The sequence below is a fragment of the Scyliorhinus torazame genome, chromosome 27 (genome assembly GCF_047496885.1).
Source record: "Scyliorhinus torazame isolate Kashiwa2021f chromosome 27, sScyTor2.1, whole genome shotgun sequence".
Taxonomy (NCBI): Eukaryota; Metazoa; Chordata; class Chondrichthyes; order Carcharhiniformes; family Scyliorhinidae; genus Scyliorhinus; species Scyliorhinus torazame.
In genome coordinates this window covers 7,762,908-7,782,770 of record NC_092733.1, presented here as the reverse complement: position 1 = coordinate 7,782,770, position 19,863 = coordinate 7,762,908, and the positions used below count along the sequence as shown (strand labels likewise).

The window sequence follows — 19,863 nt, the reverse complement described above, 5'->3', positions numbered from 1 at the left end:
TTTTTTTAAACTTAGAGTATCCAAATCTTTTATTTCCAATTAAAGGGCAACTTATCGTGGCCAATCCGCCTACCCTGCACATCTTTGGGTTGTGGGGGTGAAACCCATGCAGGCATGGGGAGAATGTGCAAACTCCACAAGGACAGTGATCCAGGGCTGGGGTCGTACCCAGGTCCTGGGCGGCGTGAGGCAGTAGCGCTAACCGCCTTTCGAGGCATGAATATTAACCAGGAAACTTGAAGAACCTTCCTCTTCTCTTTTAAGGTCCTGTAGCACCACTGGAAGTCTGCCTGAACAAACGCAACAGGCATATGTGGCCTTGACCACCTTCTGTTTTGTCAGAACTGGTGAATTAGAGTCATAGTGGTGCATAGAACAAAAGACCCATCATATCTGCGCCAGATAAAACCACCTAACTATTCGAATCCCATTTTCTGGCACTTGACACATAGCCTTGTATGCTTTGAACTTGTGTCCTCTCGTAACTGACCCTTCAACTAAGGGGAACAGCTGCTCCCTGCCCCTCAGAATCTTGTGCACCTCGATCAGGTCGCCCCTCAGTCTTCTCTGCTCCAGCGAAAACAACCCAAGCCTATCCAACCTCTCTTCATAGCTTAAATGTTCCATCCCCGGCAACATCCTGGTGAATTTCCTCTGCACCCTCTCCAGTGCAATCACATCCTTCTGATAATGTGGCGACCAGAACTGCACACAGTACTCCAGCTGTGGCCTCACCAAAGTTCTATATAACTCCAGCATGATTGCGTAGGTCTCACCCCCACAACCCAAAAGACATGCAGGGTAGGTGAATTGGCCCCTTAATTGGAAAAAAACATTTCAGAGGGCATTAAGAGTCAATCACACTGCAATAGGTCTGGAGTCACATTGATGCCAGATTGGGTGAGAACAATGGCTTTCCTTCCCTAAAGGAGATGTTTTTTTTACAACAATCAGGTAGTTTTGTGGTTACATTACTGAATCCAGTTTTTTATTCCAGATTTATTTAATTAATTGGATTTAAATTCCCCAGCTGCCATTGCAAAATTAAAACTCAAGTCCCTGGATCATGGATCCAAGGGGAGGCTTTCCCCACATTCCACTAAGTGTGAGAGTGGGTGTGAAAAATGGTCTTTTCCCTGCTGGCCGCAATGGTGGGTTTTCACCCAGGCATCGTCTGCTTCCCGCCTCATTAATTATGTATGCATGGGAAATACATTGGATCTCTGGCAGGCATCTGATTCGCCTGCCCCACCATCCATATTAAGTACGAAGTCTTACAACACCAGGTTAAAGTCCAACAGGTTTGTTTCGATGTCACTAGCTTTCGGAGCGCTGCTCCTTCCTCAGGTGAATGAAGAGGTCTGTTCCAGAAACATATATATAGACAAATTCAAAGATGCCAAACAATGCTAGGAATGCGAGCATTAGCAGGTGATTAAATCTTTACAGATCCAGAGATGGGGTAACCCCAGGTTAAAGAGGTGTGAATTGTCTCAAGCCAGGACAGTTGGTAGGATTTCGCAGGCCAGATGGTGGGGGATGAATGTAATGTGACATGAATCCCAGGTCCCGGTTGAGGCCGCACTCATGTGTGCGGAACTTGGCTATAAGTTTCTGCTCGGCGATTCTGCGTTGTCGCGGGTCCTGAAGGCCGCCTTGGAGAACGCTTACCCTTTTTTCCTTTGGACCCACGGCGAAGAATCACTGAAACGACTACACAATGACATTAATAAGTTCCATCCAACCATCAGACTCACCATGGACTACTCTCCAAAATCAGTTGCATTCTTGGACACACTCGTCTCCATCAAGGACGGTCACCTCAGCACTTCGCTTTACCGCAAACCCACGGATAACCTCATGATGCTCCACTTCTCCAGCTTCCACCCTAAACACATTAAAGAAGCCATCCCCTATGGACAAGCGCTCCGTATACACAGGATCTGCTCAGACGAGGAGGAGCGTAACAGACATCTACAGACGTTGAAAGATGCCCTCGTACGAATGGGATATGGCACTCGACTCATCGATCGACAGTTCCAACGCGCCACAGCGAAAAACCGGACCGACTTCCTCAGAAGACAAACATGGGACACAACCGACAGAATACCCTTCGTCGTCCAGTACTTCCCCGGAGCGGAGAAACTACGTCATCTTCTTCACAGCCTTCAACACGTCATTGATGACGATGAACATCTTGCCAAGGTCATCCCCACACCCCCACTACTTGCCTTCAAACAACCGCGCAACCTCAAACGAACCATTGTTTGCAGCAAACTACCCAGTCTTCAGAACAGTGACCACGACACCACACAACCCTGTCATGGTAATCTCTGTAAGACGTGCCAGATCATCGACATGGATACCACTATTACACGTGAGAACACCACCCACCAGGTACGCGGTACATACTCGTGCGACTCGGCCAACGTTGTCTACCTCATACGCTGCAGGAAAGGGTGTCCCGAAGCGTGGTACATTGGCGAGACCATGCAGACGCTGCGACAACGAATGAACGGACATCGCGCAACAATCACCAGGCAGGAATGTTCCCTTCCAGTCGGGGAACACTTCAGCAGTCAAGGGCATTCAGCCTCTGATCTCCGGGTAAGCGTTCTCCAAGGCGGCCTTCAGGACCCGCGACAACGCAGAATCGCCGAGCAGAAACTTATAGCCAAGTTCCGCACACATGAGTGCGGCCTCAACCGGGACCTGGGATTCATGTCACATTACATTCATCCCCCACCATCTGGCCTGCGAAATCCTACCAACTGTCCTGGCTTGAGACAATTCACACCTCTTTAACCTGGGGTTACCCCATCTCTGGATCTGTAAAGATTTAATCACCTGCTAATGCTCGCATTCCTAGCATTGTTTGGCATCTTTGAATTTGTCTATATATGTGTTTCTGGAACAGACCTCTTCATTCACCTGAGGAAGGAGCAGCGCTCCGAAAGCTAGTGACATCGAAACAAACCTGTTGGACTTTAACCTGGTGTTGTAAGACTTCGTATTGTGCTCACCCCAGTCCAACGCCGGCATCTCCACATCATCCATATTAAGCTTTGACTAAAAGCAGCCTAACTGAGAGTACCGGATGTCAGTGTGATTTGGAAGAATGCACAACAGACGACTGTCATCTGTAAATGGATTCACAGCAGCAGAACACTATTGGATGCCTTGTCCCAAGTTGTGAATGATCTGATTCACCATTGATATGACACAGAGTCTGTAGTTCCGTTGGTTGAAATGGATCTACTTGAGGAGTCGTCAGATTGAAGACACAAGGTCACTGGGAATTGACTGACAGCTCCAGGCTCTTGCAGGGTTCCATTGTGATTTGGGTGCAGGTCAGATGCATAAAGGAGCAGCACATTTTACGTTCTGAGGCCAGGATGCCCTCTCCCAGTTAGCACCTCATCTCAGCAAGGACACATGCTGCTGGAGTCACCATCCTTCAAAGGATCAGGACAATATAAGCCTGTTGTGTAACCATTCACTCTCATACTGAAGTGCATGTGTGAAATGAGAGGCATTGCACTGCTGGTGTTCATGCTATGGTCACCTCCCTGGTGGAATCTGGTGGCAATGAATGCCTCAGCTGTGTGCCTGCCTAATCTGGCTCATGCTATAGCCTCTTCCCCATAGTCTCAGCTTCCACAAACTCATGACCCTCTATCCCCTTTGGTGTCCTCTTCTTTGGATGAGATGCAGCTCCTCCATCATGTTATCTTGCAAGTCCTGCTCCTATTGGGCAGCGTACTGCAATCCTCGATGATCCATGAGAATCTCTGGGGACTGTACTGGAGTGCCCTGCCAGCTCTACAACCATGCCCTTTGTCAGCGAGGACCCTGCCCTGGACCCAGCTTGGTCCCTCAAAGATTTTGAGGATCTATGATCTATGAGGCTTGGATGCTTCCTGGATATCTGGTGTAAACCAGCATGATCAGTTTATTGTGGTCACAGACCACTTGTATGTTGAGCATCTGGTAGCCTTTCCTGTTGATGTATTGCAGTGCCTGTTGCCTGGAGCTTTTATAGCCACATGAATGCAGTTGATGGCCTCCTCCACCTGTAGAAATCTGGCAATCTTAGCAAAGCCCAATGCTCTGGCCTTGGCTTGCTTGTTCTCTGTAAACGTTGACATAATTGTGACCTTTGGCTAAAAGGATGTCTGTGACCTCACAAATGCATCTGTGTCTGGACGCGTGAGAATCTTACATAGGTCCCCAGTTGAGCCCTAGATGGAGCCACTGCGTAGAGGTTCGGAACAGTCATTATATTCACAGTCACCGACAATGGATGCTCTCCCAGTCCCTGTGGTGGCAATTCCTGTAGAAGGTTTCTTTCTGACCTGAACAACACACACCTCCCCCCCCGCCAACCATCTGAGTCACCCCCCCCCCCCCCCCCCCCAACGGAAGTGGCATACCCACCCCCAACAAGGGATATGGTGCTCGACTCATCGATCAACAGTTCCAACGCGCCACAGCAGAAAACCGCACTGACCTCCTCAGAAGACAAACATGGGACACAACCGACAGAGGACCCTTCGTCGTCCAGTACTTGCCCGGAGCGGAGAAACTACGACATCTTCTTCGCAGCCTTCAACACGTCATCGATGAAAACGAACATCTTGCCAAGCCCATCCCCAGACCCCCACTGCTTGACTTCAAACAACCGCGCAACCGCAAACAAACCATTGTTTGCAACAAACTACCCAGCCTTCAGAACAGCGACCACGACACCACACAACCTGCCATGGCAATCTCTGCAAGATGTGCCAGATCATCGACATGGATACCACCATTACCCACGAGAACACCACCCACCAGGTATGCGGTACATACTTGTGTGACTCGGCCAACGTGTCTACCGCATACGCTGCAGGAAAGGATGTCCCGAGGCGTGGTACATTGGCGAGACCATGCAGACGCTGCAACAACGGATGAACGGATATCGCGCAACAATTGCCAGGCAGGAATGTTCCCTTCCAGTCGGGGAACACTTCAGCAGTCAAGGGCATTCAGTCTCTAATCTTTGGGTAAGTGTTCTCCAAGGCGGCCTTCAGGACGCGCAACAACGCAGAATTGCTGAGCAGAAACTGATAGCCAAGTTCCTCAGACATGAGTGCGGCCTCAACCAGGGCCTTGGATTCATGTCGCATTACATTCACCCCACCCACCATCTGGCCTGGGCTTGCAAAATCCTACCAACTGTCCTGGCTTGAGACAATTCACACCTCTTTAACCTGTGATTATCCCTCTCTCCAGTCACACCGCCTGGACCTGTAAAGACTTAATTACCTGCAAAGACTCACATTTAAAGTATCGTCTTGCATCTTTGAATCTGTCTATATATATGTTTCTGGAACCCATCTCTTTATTCACCTGAGGAAGGAGCTGCGCTCCGAAAGCTAGTGGTTCGAAACAAACCTGTTGGACTTTGATCTGGTGTTGTAAGACTTCTTACTGAAAGATGTAAAGCAGCAGTTCAAAGTATAACTCTCCTCTTGACACATCTAACAAATATTGATCCTTCACTGTGTTGATATTCCAGATACAAGACACTGCACCGCAACAATCTACAGCATGACATTTAATAATAATAATCTTTAATGTCACAAGTAGGCTTACATTAACACTGCAATGAAGTTACTGTGAAAATCCCCCAGTCGCCACATTCCGGCGCCTGTTCGGGTACACAGAGGGAGAATTCAGAATATCCAATTCACCTAAAAGCACGGGCTGGATTCTCCGCCCTGCTGCACCACATTTCTATTTCACCCCGCCGGCGGGATGCTCCGTTACGCCGGCTGCTCGATGGGGTTTCCCATTGTGGGGCAGCCCCGCGCCGTTGGGAAACTCCCGGGCTGCCGGTAAAATGGAGCATCCCGCCGGCGGAGAATCCAGCCCCACGTCTTTCGGGACTGTGGGAGGAAACCGGAGCACCCGGAGGAAACCCACGCAGACACGGGGAGAACGTGCAGACTCCGCACAGACAGTCACCCAAACCGGAATCGAACCTGGGACCCTGGTGCTGTGAAGCAACAGTGCTAACCACTGTGCTACCGTGCTGCCCATTTGTACTCTAAGGCAGTACAACAGCCTCCACAACTTTGAAGAGGAGACAGTTGAGTGTTGAATGTTAAGACACGTACCTGCAATCCCGCTCAAACTCTTTCGATTCATCAGTGCAATAGAAAAACCTGCCCTTAAATAGCTGCACAGCGACCACAGCGAAAATAAACATGAAGAGCATGTAAACGATCAGGATGTTGAGAACATTCTTCAAGGAGTTTACCACACAATCGAAGACAGCCTAAATGGAGAGAATAAGAAAATGAGAGAGATGGAAAAAGTTGCAGCATTTGTCCAACCTGACCAGAACCTATTATCGTGTGCAACCACATCTTAAGGATTTCCTATCAGCCTCTGTTTTTTCGATAAGTTGGTGATTTCACCAGAGATACTAATCAAAGAGAGCTTTCTGAATATGTCAATAACACAACTACATGTGGCAACGCAGTAGTTCTTTCCTGTTTCCCTATAACGGAAGAGGAAGAAATCTGGAACGGAAGGCAGTCTATTCAAAGAAAATCTACATTACCTTAAGTTTAGGCAGTCTTTTGATGGTTTTAAGAGGTCGCAGCACTCGGAGCACTCTTAGAGATTTGATGGTATTCAGGTCTTTCCCTTTGCTCCCACTAACAATAAAATAATATTAAATTAGCACTTCACACAATAACATCAACAGTAATAGAGCCTTTGGTAGCTGTGCAATTGTTCCTCTTTCGTACATCTAAAACCTCACCTTATTACAGAAACATCACACTAAAGTAACACCTCATGTTTTTGGAATAAATGTGTTCACCTGGAATATAGGCCTGACAGTGACTTTCTACAGCCAGTGTGCAACCTTTCTCACACTACTTTCACAGCCGACTGTCATTTTTTTAACAGTCTTCTCCACTATTGTAATTGCATTTTAGTGTAGGAACAATATCAGTGGTATTTTAATGCGCATTGCATTATCTAAGGAAAGCAGGCAGCTTTTGATGTTGAAACTGTTTAAAGAACAGGCTCCTTTAGAAGTAACCCATTGATTGTCTGCCGGCAAACGCGATGCATTCTTTCATTTAACCAAAGCACTGCTGTAAACATTTCTCAAACTTTGCAGAATCAAAACAGATCGAAATGACTAATTATCCGAATTAAGTGTTAAAATGCAATGACCAGCAAACATCCCATACACCAACAACACACATTTTAGAATGGTCCTGTGAAGCACCTTGGATTTTTACTACGTCAAAGGTGCTATATACATAAGCTGTTGTTGTTGTTAAAGATCTTATCCCAGTCAAGGGTACTGGATCCATTTTGCGGTTATTTTCCACACTCGAGTAATCATTTTCTTTTCTCAGTAGTATCAAATGGCAACACATTATGTTGGAGTGTATATATCTGTATGTTTAAAACTTGAATGTTTCAATTGTATCTCTCAGCACCATCAGCCAATAAAAAACTTTTTGTTAAAGTGATTAGTCAGTTAGACACATCAATTACTGCGAATCATGAAACCAGTTGTACAATTGGGTATTTTGAATCCGAAAGGGAACGATTCATTTCTTCCAAGGAATACAGGACTTACTTTGTTTTAATTGTTGATAAAAAGAGAGAAAAAAAGGAAATAATATTTAAACACAAAGTGCAAAACTAAAATTTTGAAGGATAAACCCTGTGGGTGAAATTTTTCAGCCGCTCCTGCTCAGTCTTGCTGAGGTCAATGGACTTTTGAACGGCTTGCCGCATTCTATGGTCCTGCCCTTGCCACAAAGAGGCTGTACAATTACACCCTGTGTATTTTTTTTTGCATGTTGATAATCAAAGTGCTGTTAGTGTTGGGGAATGAAACCTTTTTCAAGCAATGATGCTAGTATCAAATACTTGTTAAGATTAGATATAGCGAAGCCAGATGCAGAGTAAAGTTCCCTTATCCACCCCAAAAATATACCTCAGACCACAAAAGACCCCCACACCCTCCCTACATTGTACTAGTGTGATATTTATGTACTTCTAAAACCAAACATCCTGTGGCCGATTAGAAGGAACTGGACAACTTGGTGCTGAATCATTATTAATCTGTGCTGAAAATCATTTGGATTTGTGTTGTCCAATCAATTTTGTATGGGATCTTTACCACCAACAGTCAAAGGAAACATCTGTCCCATCAGCCTGACTTGACTTGTACTTAAGCATCAGAGGATTAACCTATTGTCTGAACTCTTTAGGGAAAAGATAGCATATCCATCATTTATCTTGAAGAATTGCATGGTCTAACTTTGGCAGAAAATGTTAATGTCACTGGCACAGGATTGGGTAAACTAGAGGTTGGTTCTCTGGTCTGGAGGCGATTGTATAATGGGTTTAGCCTGGTAACCTTGCATCCTTGCACTTTGCAACTGATGTTTTTCACTTCAATTATGGTCTGATAGGTCAGGATGTGCTGGTCACAATCTCAGGCAATCAACCCTTACCACCCTCATGAGTGAAACTTCAGGATCTCCTTAATTACTCTTGTCTCAGAATATCTACAGACTACCCACAAAAGGTTAAATATTTGTACTGACATATAAGACCTCATCATCAAATTCAGGTCACCACATTTTTGAGGTTCAAGAGATGACTCACTTTTTGAGTTCTGATATATTATTATAAGATCTTTGAGTCAATAAACTTTAAAAAAATCAATTTCCAAGGGCAGTTAAGAGTCAACCACATTGCTGTGGGTCTGGAATCACATGTAGGCCAGACCAGGTAAGGACGGAAGATTTCCTTCCCTGAAGGGCATGAGTGAACCAGATGGGTTTTGATGTCGATCGATCATAGTTTCATGGTCACCATTACCGAGGCTAACTTTTCAATTCCAGATTTATTAATTGAACTGAAATTTCAACAGCTGCCGCGGTGGGATTCGAACCCATGTCCCCAGAGCATTAGCCTGGGCCTCTGGATTACTAATCCAGTGACATTTTCACTATGACATCATCTCCCCTTTAGCCACATACCCTCTGAAATGACAACGGTACCAGGTGCGAATTTCGTAGCTATTTTCTTCAGAGTGTTTTGCTGGTCATTGGATATTCAGATTCATGTAAACTGAATTACAGATACAACCATGACCAATACAAGCAACATATAAGGGTACTTGTCTTCATTCGTACTTCATTGAACTAGTTTGTTAAATATAGGGAGTTAGGAAAATAAAAGTGGTTTTAAGGGATTGATATTTGTATTGGTAAACATTAGAAATAAGGTATAGTTTTAAGTGGGTTTAATTTAATGTTGCTGTGCCTGGAAAGGTAAAACCTCTTGTTAGATTCATGCAGGACAAAGGTGTTGTATGTGCAGGGGTTGGTTAAGCTCCAACTGTGTTTCTATTGTGCTTAGAGAGGGCTATGATGTGAAGAGTAAATAAAAGGCATAAGCATGTGAGTGTTGCTTCGCAACTTGGGCCTTGTAAAGTAGAGACATTTTTAAATGTTAGCGTAGCTAATTTGTGGGCAGTTGAAGATAGGTAGTAAGCGAGAAGACAGCTCTCAAAGCTCTACTCAACGCAGTTGGTTTAGAAGGCTAAAGAGAGAACATCTCTCAGCTTTGCTAGAAGAAAAGCCATACTATGGAGTAATGGTTAAGAAAACAAATGCAGAGATCTGAAGACCAGCTAGTTAAGGAAACTAGAGAAAGAGAGACGTTTCCAAGAAGTCTGACGTTAAAGGTACAAGAACAGCACACTGTTCAGTAAATACAGAGCGAGCTGAGAAGAAAGAAGAGAAGACAGAAAGATATTTGGTGATTTTCAGGTTTGTGAAATTTTACTACAGCCTATGGAATGGGAGTTGAAATAAGTGGCTGGATCTTAAAGAGTTTTTGCTGAAGCAGCTAAAATGAAAGAAATCCTAAAGAGGTTGGTGTAAAATCTTGGACTCGATTCACTGTTAAAAATGGAGGGAAAGCTTTGTTTGAAGATGTCATTTGGAAAACCTGGTCTGGATTTTAGAATGAAAACTGCTAAGGGAAAGCATACTTAGAGAAGTGATTTTTGTGTGTTTTTGGGAGTGGAGTTTGGAAACTCTCACACGACAATCATCTGGGGGGTATTCTGAGGAGACATCCGCATACACTCATTTGGGATTCAGAGTGGAGAGTATATTTTCCCACAGTCATCTTGTGTGCTTAATTAAGATGTACTTTATAATCTGTATTAATCCTAAAACCTGCGTGTAATTGCTAAACTAAGGGGAGAGTAAATGCTTATTGTGTCATAATCTTTTTATGTTTAAAAATGTTTTTATTTTGTTGTTAAAACTAATTAGTGGTCTTGTGACTCTGATCCTCAACATTTTATGAAAAAAAGGTAAAGGTAAAAAAAGTCATTTGAGCTAGGATTCCATTCTTTCCATCCAGTTAGAACATCAACTGGGATTGTAACAAATTATGAGATTCCTTTCAGTATATTTTCCACAGTTCCTGCATATACAAATAATGCGTAACTCATAAGATTTCTATGGCTGAACTATTTGCAGCACACTGCAGTTTGTGAACATACAGATATATCTATTCGTCAGTGAGGCATAATACTTCATGAACATAATGTTTCAGCTGCAGTTTCAGCATTAAGGCTGAGTGACACTGTCCAGCCCTAATGTGTGAATTTATAGTCACATTGTATAAAATTGCACCTTTAACCCAATTCAAGATGTGTTTGGGGCAAGGTTCTGCAAGAGGGGCCAGGGTTTCAACACGGTGTGATGATTCTTTTTTTGAAGTAAGTTCATACACGTCTGAAAACTGTCTGTGCCACTGTGAATCAGGTCGGCTCCTCATTGAGAACTGATCTACTTGTGCATAAAGTATTTGCTAAATATCGTAATTGAAAAGATGTTTTCTTCTCAAAATTATTGCTTGATCATCCCCGAAGTTAGGCTGATCAATTCAAAACTGGATGTAAGGTCATCTTAATGTTTTTAAAATACTGTTGTTTTTTTAAAAATACAGCTGTGATACCCCAGCACAATCTGATACAGTAACCTCAAACCTACAGCCAGCAGAACTGCAACATAATCACTCATCAAAAAGCACAAATATACATATAGAAATAGATATAAAATCGAGAGTGAAAGAAACAGAGAGATACACAGAGAGGAATAGAACACAGTGCAAAATTGCCGAGTATTACAAAGAGAAAGAGCAGAAATATTACCCCATAAGGCTCCTGATCCAGCAAGTCAAGAAAGACGAGAAAAGGGTCAGTGTAAAAAAAAGACAAAAAAGCTTTTACACGTACTGCAAGTACAGAGGTGAGTCAGACTAAGAAAACAGAAGGCACAGTTATAAAAACCTGAAGGACCAATACAGACAGTGCAGTAAATAGGGAAACAGGACACAGCAGACACAAAGCACAGGCCCCAGCAGTCATGTCAGCCATGCCACATTAAAGAACTTGGTCAGGAAACAATCTCCCTCATAGGATGAGGTTTTACAATTTTGGATAGGAAAACTCTCCACCAGTCTGCGTTCACATTACACCTGTGACCAATTACAAGATGTAAAATAATTCAAATTATTTGCTAATGCAAATGATACTTTGTGTCACTCCAACGGCACAGTTCCTATTTGGTGTTGCGCAATGCCAAAACCATGCTGGGGCAGTGTAGTTATAGAACGTGGCGTGACATAGCAATATATAGCCTATCAAATTAATAATAATCCTCTTTATTATTGTCACAAGTAGGCTTACATTAATACTGCCATGAAGTTACTGTGAAAACCCCCTCGTCGCCACATTCCGGCGCCTGTTTGAGTACACGGAGGGAGAATTCAGAATGTCCAATTCACCTAATAAACATGGCTTTCGGGACTTGTGGGAGGAAACCGGAGTGCCCGGAGGAAACCCACGCAGGCACGGGGAGAATGTGCAAACTCCGCACAGACAGTGACGCAAGCCAGGAATCGAACCCGGGGCCCTGGCACTGTGATGCAACAGTGCTAACCACTGTGCTACCGTGCCGCCCATGCCAATGATCTTTTTGGATTTAATGCTTAAATAAGAAATTAATTCAATACAACTTTCAGCGCCTAACACCGTTGCAACATGACCACATAATGAATGAACATTGGTGCTACAGCAGTGGAGAGCAAAGCCATTTTTATAATATTTGTGTAACACTGCAATATAGAATTTCCACACAAGCGGTATCACAGCAGAATAGTGACCTAATCTAGGTATTAAATTATAAAAATTACAAATTCATTTTTTCAAGTAAAACACAAAACAGGAACGTTAAACGAAATAATGACTGATGTCCATGTTGTATTTTAATTACCTCTTGGGAGTCTAATTAAAACTTGTTAAAGCAACGATTTATCATAATCATTAATGTATAAAACAGGGATGCCTGTTCAGTGTCCTCTATTTCCTGTTTCCCTCTTCTGTTATTCCCCCATGTAGTTTCTTGGGAGCATGCAATCTTCCCTACAAATTTCCAAGTAGATACCGTGGTTTACTTGGCTTCTGAGGGAATGCCTGACCATGGATAAAGCATGAATTTTCAACTTGGAAGGAAATTAAGCCACACAAAAGTAGCCTTCATTTGTTTTATCCCATTGTTTAATTTTCCTCTGCCGTTTTGCATTCCTCCTGATTGAACATACTGTGCTCACTTATTTATTCCCCCACTCCTATTGCATTCTGAACTGGGAAAGTCAGAAATTGACAGGACAAATTATTTTCTTACAGAGATTCCCAGAACTTGAGTGAAGTTTGTCTCATAGCAAGAAATATACATCACGAATGTGCACAGAGAATGCAAGGAATAAGAAACAGCAGAAACAGAGTCACAACAATTAAATAGAGATTAAAATTACTGGAGGAATAACTTTGTGTTTCAGGAGTGCAATTGAACTTCATTTCATCTGCCATCAAATTATAATTTTCTTTTAAAGTTAACCCCACCCCTCCTTTACAAGTGCAAGGAAAACAGACCGTGCCAGTTCACATCTTATCCACAGATCAGCCAGTAAGAGGGAGTCTCTCATACTATTCGAACATCACGTCCACAGGCTGGGAAGGACTGAAGAGAATGCCACAAGTATTGGTTACTGGGTTATAATATATACTGTGTGTGGAATGGCTTGATATATATTGCAAGAATTTTAATAAACTCACAAAAATGAGGCAAAATGGTATTTTGCTTCCCCAATACAAAACATCAAAATGACATCATTCTACTCCAAACGGGTCACAATAAACAATTATGTTTGAAAAATGATTTCCTGCTCCCCTCTCCTGAACATATGTTTGGGTTAAGTTACAGAGCCACCAAGAGTACTGCATCCCAATGGTCATTCTGTAGGTGGGATGGTCAGTGTTGACTGAAGGCAAATCATGGCTGAGTCTGACCCCATCTACGTCCAATGCATACGATTGCAGTGGAAGTTAGTGGACAGAGAGTAGATTTTTAAAAAAACTTTAAGAGTATTTAGTCTAATTGTCATTGCCTTATTACTAACCCAACTTAGAACACCAGGGAGAAAGTCTCAGCAATTCCTGATCTGCCCAACTTTGTACAACACTGAGAATTAGATGTAACAATGGGGGACCCAAAGACAGTCAGTATATGTTACGTAAAACGTAACCAGGCAGTGAGACTGTAGCCTAGTCTCAGGGTTAATATTACATTCATTCAGGCCCAACAGCAAGTCCTAGGTTTAAGTTACAGATTGCTGACACATGCCTTTATTTCATCTGTCAGAACCCGTAACCAGAGAGGGCTACAATCAGAGCCGTACCCACTGCACCATCGCATAAATTATTCAGTTGTATGATTGCCGATTGTTTGGTTCAATTTGTTATACTGTTTCATGTCTGATCATCATTAGAACGAACAACTGCTGTGCTCTGATATGACAGAACTTAAACTATTAATTGCTGATGCATATATGTCACGGTTATCATACAAACCAGGAAATAACAATCGTAGTTCATGGTGATGGCCTTCACTTATCCCATCCCAATTTCTCCCTTCTCGTGAGAGCACTGACTGATTGCTGGTGTAGTTCCTCAGGCTAGTTGGCCTTTAACACCTTGCCCAGTGACTATTCCTCATAAAACCATGATAAGTGGTGGCTCCTTAGTTAAACAGGGAGTAAGGGATTTGCATCACAGTTGAGTCTGATTCTGCCCTTCCTCAATTCCCAGATGCAATTTCTATTTGGAGTCACTGGGTGTAAAGACCAAAGGCGAGGTTTTCTCAGGAATCGGCAAAGGCTGGCGGGAAAAGCAACGTTGAGCCTACCGACTAAATGGTGGCCTTTCCCACTGTACAGTGTGGCACTGAGTACCAAAGACCTTTGTCAATGCACTCCACGCCATATTGCTGATTCGCCCCGCCCCCGCCATCACCTGAGCGCTGCAATCGTCAGGGCACCACATTTAAAGGGTCGCCCCACTGCACAGCAGCCATACTTTGCAGGTCACCTGTATGTGACAGCAGTTAAGAAATCCAACCCCAAACCTCATCATCTGCCCTGGCACACGTCCTGCTTACACTCACTTCATCTGTTTTCACGCAGGACCAGCTGGCACACAACAAGATGGGTGAAAGGATGCCAGAACTCAAGGTCCTCATGGGGTGTGGGGGGGAGAGGGGGGGGGGGGGGGGGAGCTGGCCAGAGGGGAGGACGTTGACCGCTCTTGTGCTGATGAGGTTGGTAACTATAATCCAGCAACATCCATCAGACAACAATGCTGTAAGGCATGTCTCCTGTTTCTCAGGTCCCTGCCATGCACTACTGAACTCTCTTTCACAGGCACATCTGGGAAGCAGCCGAGGGAATCCACCTGCCAGGTCTCCGACTCCAGTCCCAACGCCAGCACAGGACAGTGATTCACGGATCCAGAAATAGAAGAAACATTGCAGTGCTCACTCACACCCTCCTTGGTGCGATCTAGTTCCAGAGCAACCTCGAGGTCACAGCTCGTGAACACATCACAATGTCTGATCTACAGCAGGAGGAGGAAGGGGCCTGCCAGGGTCAGAACTGGTAGGATTGCTACAGGCCAGGAATCCCAGTCAGTGACAATCCCACTTCGCCACCGCCTCCCCTAGCACCCCAACCCCCAGTTAACCCTGGCAACCCCCTCCCTGTTAAGCCTGGTGGCCTCAGTCACAACTGGTAGCCCCCTCCCCCCCACCCCCGAGTCAAATCTGGTAACCACCGAGTCAGCCCCCTGATTATGCCTCTGAGATCCTCTCTGATTTTGAAATCAGTTGTGATTCACGCCATTCTGACATTACGCCATGGGTGGATTTCTGAGGGGGGGGGGGCGGTATGATTACGGCATATGGGCCCAATAATGAAATGGATTATAATGATGTTCCCGACACTGAATGGGGGGGAAAGGTGGGGGTGGGGGCTGGTAAGGGATTATCATGGCAAGTTTTGGACTTCTCGGAATATTTTTCACCCCTGTTGCTGAACCTGCCCAATCTGAATGGGTATTCAAAATCCCGGGCCTGGCTGATTTTCACCTTTCTACACTGCCACCTTTTCCCCATCTTGTTCTCAAATGCATGCTCAATGCCTGATGGGATAAATAAATTCCCAGTTGACCAATGAAGCGCAGAGGTCAGCGAGGCTCGCTGTTCCAACACTACCTGTGCTGTTAGCCAATCTAAACAAGACCACAAGAGAGGCACTAAGTTGGCTTCAATGTCACTTGGCTGGTAGAAAGATGGGGAGAAATCATGAAGTTACTAAATTCCAACTGCTATCCTTCTGTTGCAAAATGTGCCATCAGGTGTGAACATCAGGTTAAAAGAGAATCAGGATCATCTGTGATGCCCCTGTAGTTAACACCCATTGTCTGCTCCCACGTGGATGGCCACTTAACCCCAATGATAACAGATGGTCAGTGCCCGAGGAGCCACATTCCAGCACAAGTCAGTGCCTTCAGGAAAGAGGAGAAAATTAGTCCGAATTTTAAAAAGGAAAATTGTGCTTTAGAGAGTCCTGTACATAAGAACACATTGTATAAAGTAGGCACGGGATGGGAAGTGATTGGGTGCACACTGAAAAGGAAGGGGAATAAATCACTACACACAGGAAGAGGATTCCACTTAGCAATTTGAACTTTGTATTAAAACATGCTCTGGAAAACACCGAGTGCACTTTGCAAGAGAAAGAATCGCCAGATATTGTGAGAACATGGATTGATAAGGTTGTCGTGTGGTGGGATAGGAAGAAGGTTTGCCTTCAAAGTTGGGTTGATGAATTGCAATCTATCAAAACACCTTTAAGCAAATGAACCAAATGTGACATCAGAAAACAAAGACTCTCTGATGTCACTTGACAATCTCTTCAGCAATTACTCCACATTGTGCATCTTCCATACAACACGACCCAACAGTACAATATATAAAACTAAATTTAAAATCAGGAAACAAAACCACCCCTGCACAAACGGTAGAAAAGTCATGTTTAGATCTCTTAGAAAAAGAGAGGCAGGTTAGCACACCAACTATATTGGACTAATATTAGAATATACTGTTCCAGAAACCAAGAACATAATACATAACAGATAATGCTTGCCACTGTCGCAAATATGACTACATTTTGTTCTCTAGGTTACTTGCATGATCTTTATATTGACTGCCATTGCTACATTCTGCAGTCAAACACTATTGACATCAGGTCAAATCTTATTTGGCACCATACATCTCTCAGCCTCAGTTCTATGCATTCTGGGAAGGGAGTAAAAATGTTATTAGGCAATTCAATGTGTGGATAGCTGAGACATGGGTAAGGGACAGTCAAATAATAGCGGCAATAAGGATTATGGAGTGTACATATCTTGCAACACCCACATTTATATTCATAGATTAACTATGAATAAAGGTAGAAAAATTAGTCTGATGATGCTTCGTGGACAGAACTTTGCTGTGAACAGTTACCATATTATACAGCAAGTGGACAGAGAAGGTTTGGCCTGGCGCCATATAAATCCTTATACCTCAATTTTCTTTACAACCATCTCTGTTGAAGGCATTATTTTGGCAGGGCAACAGTCTGAAGATGCCAGTGACTCTCTGGTACATCCACAAAGTGGCTAATGTGTGAGGTTTAACAGTGGGAGTCAGCTGGAAATTTGACCAAGAACAGCATTACAGCTGAATCAATCCTTATGCCAAGTCCTCATCATGGACTTTCCCTCAGGGGCCATTAGATAGTGAGCAGAAGTGGGAACCTAATCTGACTTTCTATTTGGCGAAGAACTAACTTAAATACAACCATAAAGTGCACCTGGGACTTTCCTGGTTTGCCTAGTATGGAACCCCACAAGACTAACAGCAGCTACAGGTCAGCATGTATGAGGAAACTTGACAAACGCACCCAGCAGCTCAATTGTTACAGGGTTGGAGTGCTGTACCTGGCAGATTACGGTACAGGCTTTGCAATTTCCTATTGAGTTCCATTTCATTGCGATAAATGGGTGCCGGCATTGGGCAGAAGAGAGGTTCTGCCACATTTGATCCCGGGGGGATCAGCACACGGCCATGCTCTCCAATGACTCCAGCAGTTGATTATATACTTGCATTATGAAGTCGGGATCAGAGTCAAGGCCTCTCCGTTATGAAGGAGTAGTAATAACGGGGCATGAAGTCACAAAGAATTGGGAGTAAATGAAAAATATAAATATGGAGGGGGGAATTGTAAAGTTAAAATACATAAATAAGGTCCTCTGAATATCAGTTAAATACTAATGTACAATCCGGCTCACAATAAACGTCTTTAATAAATCCCAGCGCCAGCTGGGTTGGGTGATTTACATTTCAGAGGATTCCTGATCTGACCCCAACTCCGGCGAAGGTGGCTTCCTGTTGAGAAAGGTAAAAGCGATTTAAAGAAAAAAAGAACAGGAGCTACATAATGCTAGCGCCATGCTCACAAATGCAAAGTTGCCACGCTCCGTGCTCTGGCCTGGCTGACCCCCCTCAACATTCCTTCAAAGATCTCTGGATAGGAAACTCAACAGTACCTTTGTGGCTTGGTGGGGGGGGGGGGGGGGGGGGGGGGGTCAAAGCCAGTCACAGCTCCAAACAAGGACAGAGCTACCTCAGGGAGCATCTATGCCAAAGTGTCCACACAACGCACACTTGAAATAAATCACTATGTAAACACAAGGCATACTAATACTACCGAACCCAATTGACAACCAAAAATTAAAAAACTTTATTGAGCCATCAGTGGCACCCAGATTCAATTGACAATAGTAACCATGTGTCAGTGATGTATGTCTTCAGCTGGTAACATGCAGTGCTGACTGGTGCCAGGCAATAAAAGCTGGTGAGAGCTGGTGTGAGCTGCAGATGGGCAACATTGGCTATTTCTAGATCAGCGTTCACTTATTTAGCTTTCTAATTTGTCCTCATATGTGTTCTCCCCTGCATTTCTCCTGATGATGTTGACTCACACTTGGGTATAATTTTATGAATGGTCCTATTTCACCGCTACTCTGCTCACATGATCACGCATGGGATTGGACAGTTCACGGAGTGGGTAGCAGTATGCCTGAGCTAGGTTCCGTCCGCTCTCGAACATTCTTTCTCACTAATCCTCATTTCTATTTGGGCATCATATGGTAATAATACATGGCAGTATTACAATGATGGCACGAGGTGTGAAAACAACAGAAGTGGGATTCCTTACCATAAGTCACATGGTGGTGAATATGGTAGTTTATTCCTTGCGACTCACAGGTGAAAATAGTAAGGCTTGGGAATGACACGGCCTCACAAATTTAAACATTACCTTCAAGGATTTTTAAGATAACAACAAAGACGCCTGAAGGCAACTCATACGGCATAAATGCTATTAAATTTTAGCCTCATAATACTACTACTAATGAACTAAAATTAGTCAAACTTGAATGATTAATAACTTATTTTTGTTTATTCCCCTCAATTTCTTGCTCTTCTCCTTTAGATACCAATACTCATTGGGTTATGATCCCACAAGCACCAGGTGACTTCTTCTCCTTGCCCTATGTGTGTGTGAACCAAGGCGATAAATGTGCCAACGTGTCCTGATGCCTGTTGGCCTGTAACAATCAAGCTACCTACTAGGTCTTTGACTGATCTGTCAATATTTTAATTGTGAACAGATACCCCGTATCTGTTGTTTACACAACGTTTAGGATGGTAAGAGCCACATTCTCTGACAACAAAGAGGAATCCCAATTTTTGCTGTTGCTTTTTCACAAGGTCCTATTGCACACTTTCCACCAGCCAGGGAAATTTAGCTATTTTATCAGAGCAAGGGAGACATTCTTCACAACTGAAAGGATGATCAAGTTCTGTTGCCCAGCTCAGTGGAAAGTTACTTAGAATTACTTGGCTTCTTTGCAGTTTTGTTGCCAGCTGAAGGAAAATTTGGTTGCACCAAATATTTATCCTTTACCAAGCTTCACCTTCAACACCAGCAACAGCCAGGCACTTGTGAGTATTTTATATGGGGTCAGGCAGACATCTTTGGGCAGGCAATCACAGCGGTGTGCGAGTCCACATAAATGATACATTAATGAGGAAAGGCTGAACAAACGGAGCTCTTTTCTTTATAAAAGCGAAGACTGTGGGATTACTAACAGGTCATTAAAATTATGAAGGGACTTGATAAGTTAAACGTAGATGTCTCCACTTGTAGAGGAAATTATAACTAGCATCCATAACTATAAGATAGTGATCAATAAATCCAATAGGGAGCTTGGGAGAAACTTCTTGACCCAGGGTGGAGGTAATATTG

At 43.8% G+C, this 19,863-nt stretch overlaps 1 protein-coding gene across 8 annotated transcripts in view; it reads right to left on the bottom strand.

The window, feature by feature from the left end:
* The window catches only part of LOC140403169 (voltage-dependent P/Q-type calcium channel subunit alpha-1A-like), a 721,889-nt gene that overhangs the window by 207,606 nt on the left and 494,420 nt on the right, over window positions 1-19,863 (bottom strand). For all 8 annotated transcript variants that reach the window (XM_072490879.1, XM_072490875.1, XM_072490873.1 and 5 more), the window contains 2 exons: window positions 6,611-6,707; window positions 6,162-6,322 (listed from right to left, as the gene is read on the bottom strand). In XM_072490879.1, coding sequence (XP_072346980.1) covers window positions 6,162-6,322; window positions 6,611-6,707 — 258 coding nt within the window. The remainder of the gene's footprint in view (window positions 1-6,161; window positions 6,323-6,610; window positions 6,708-19,863) is intronic.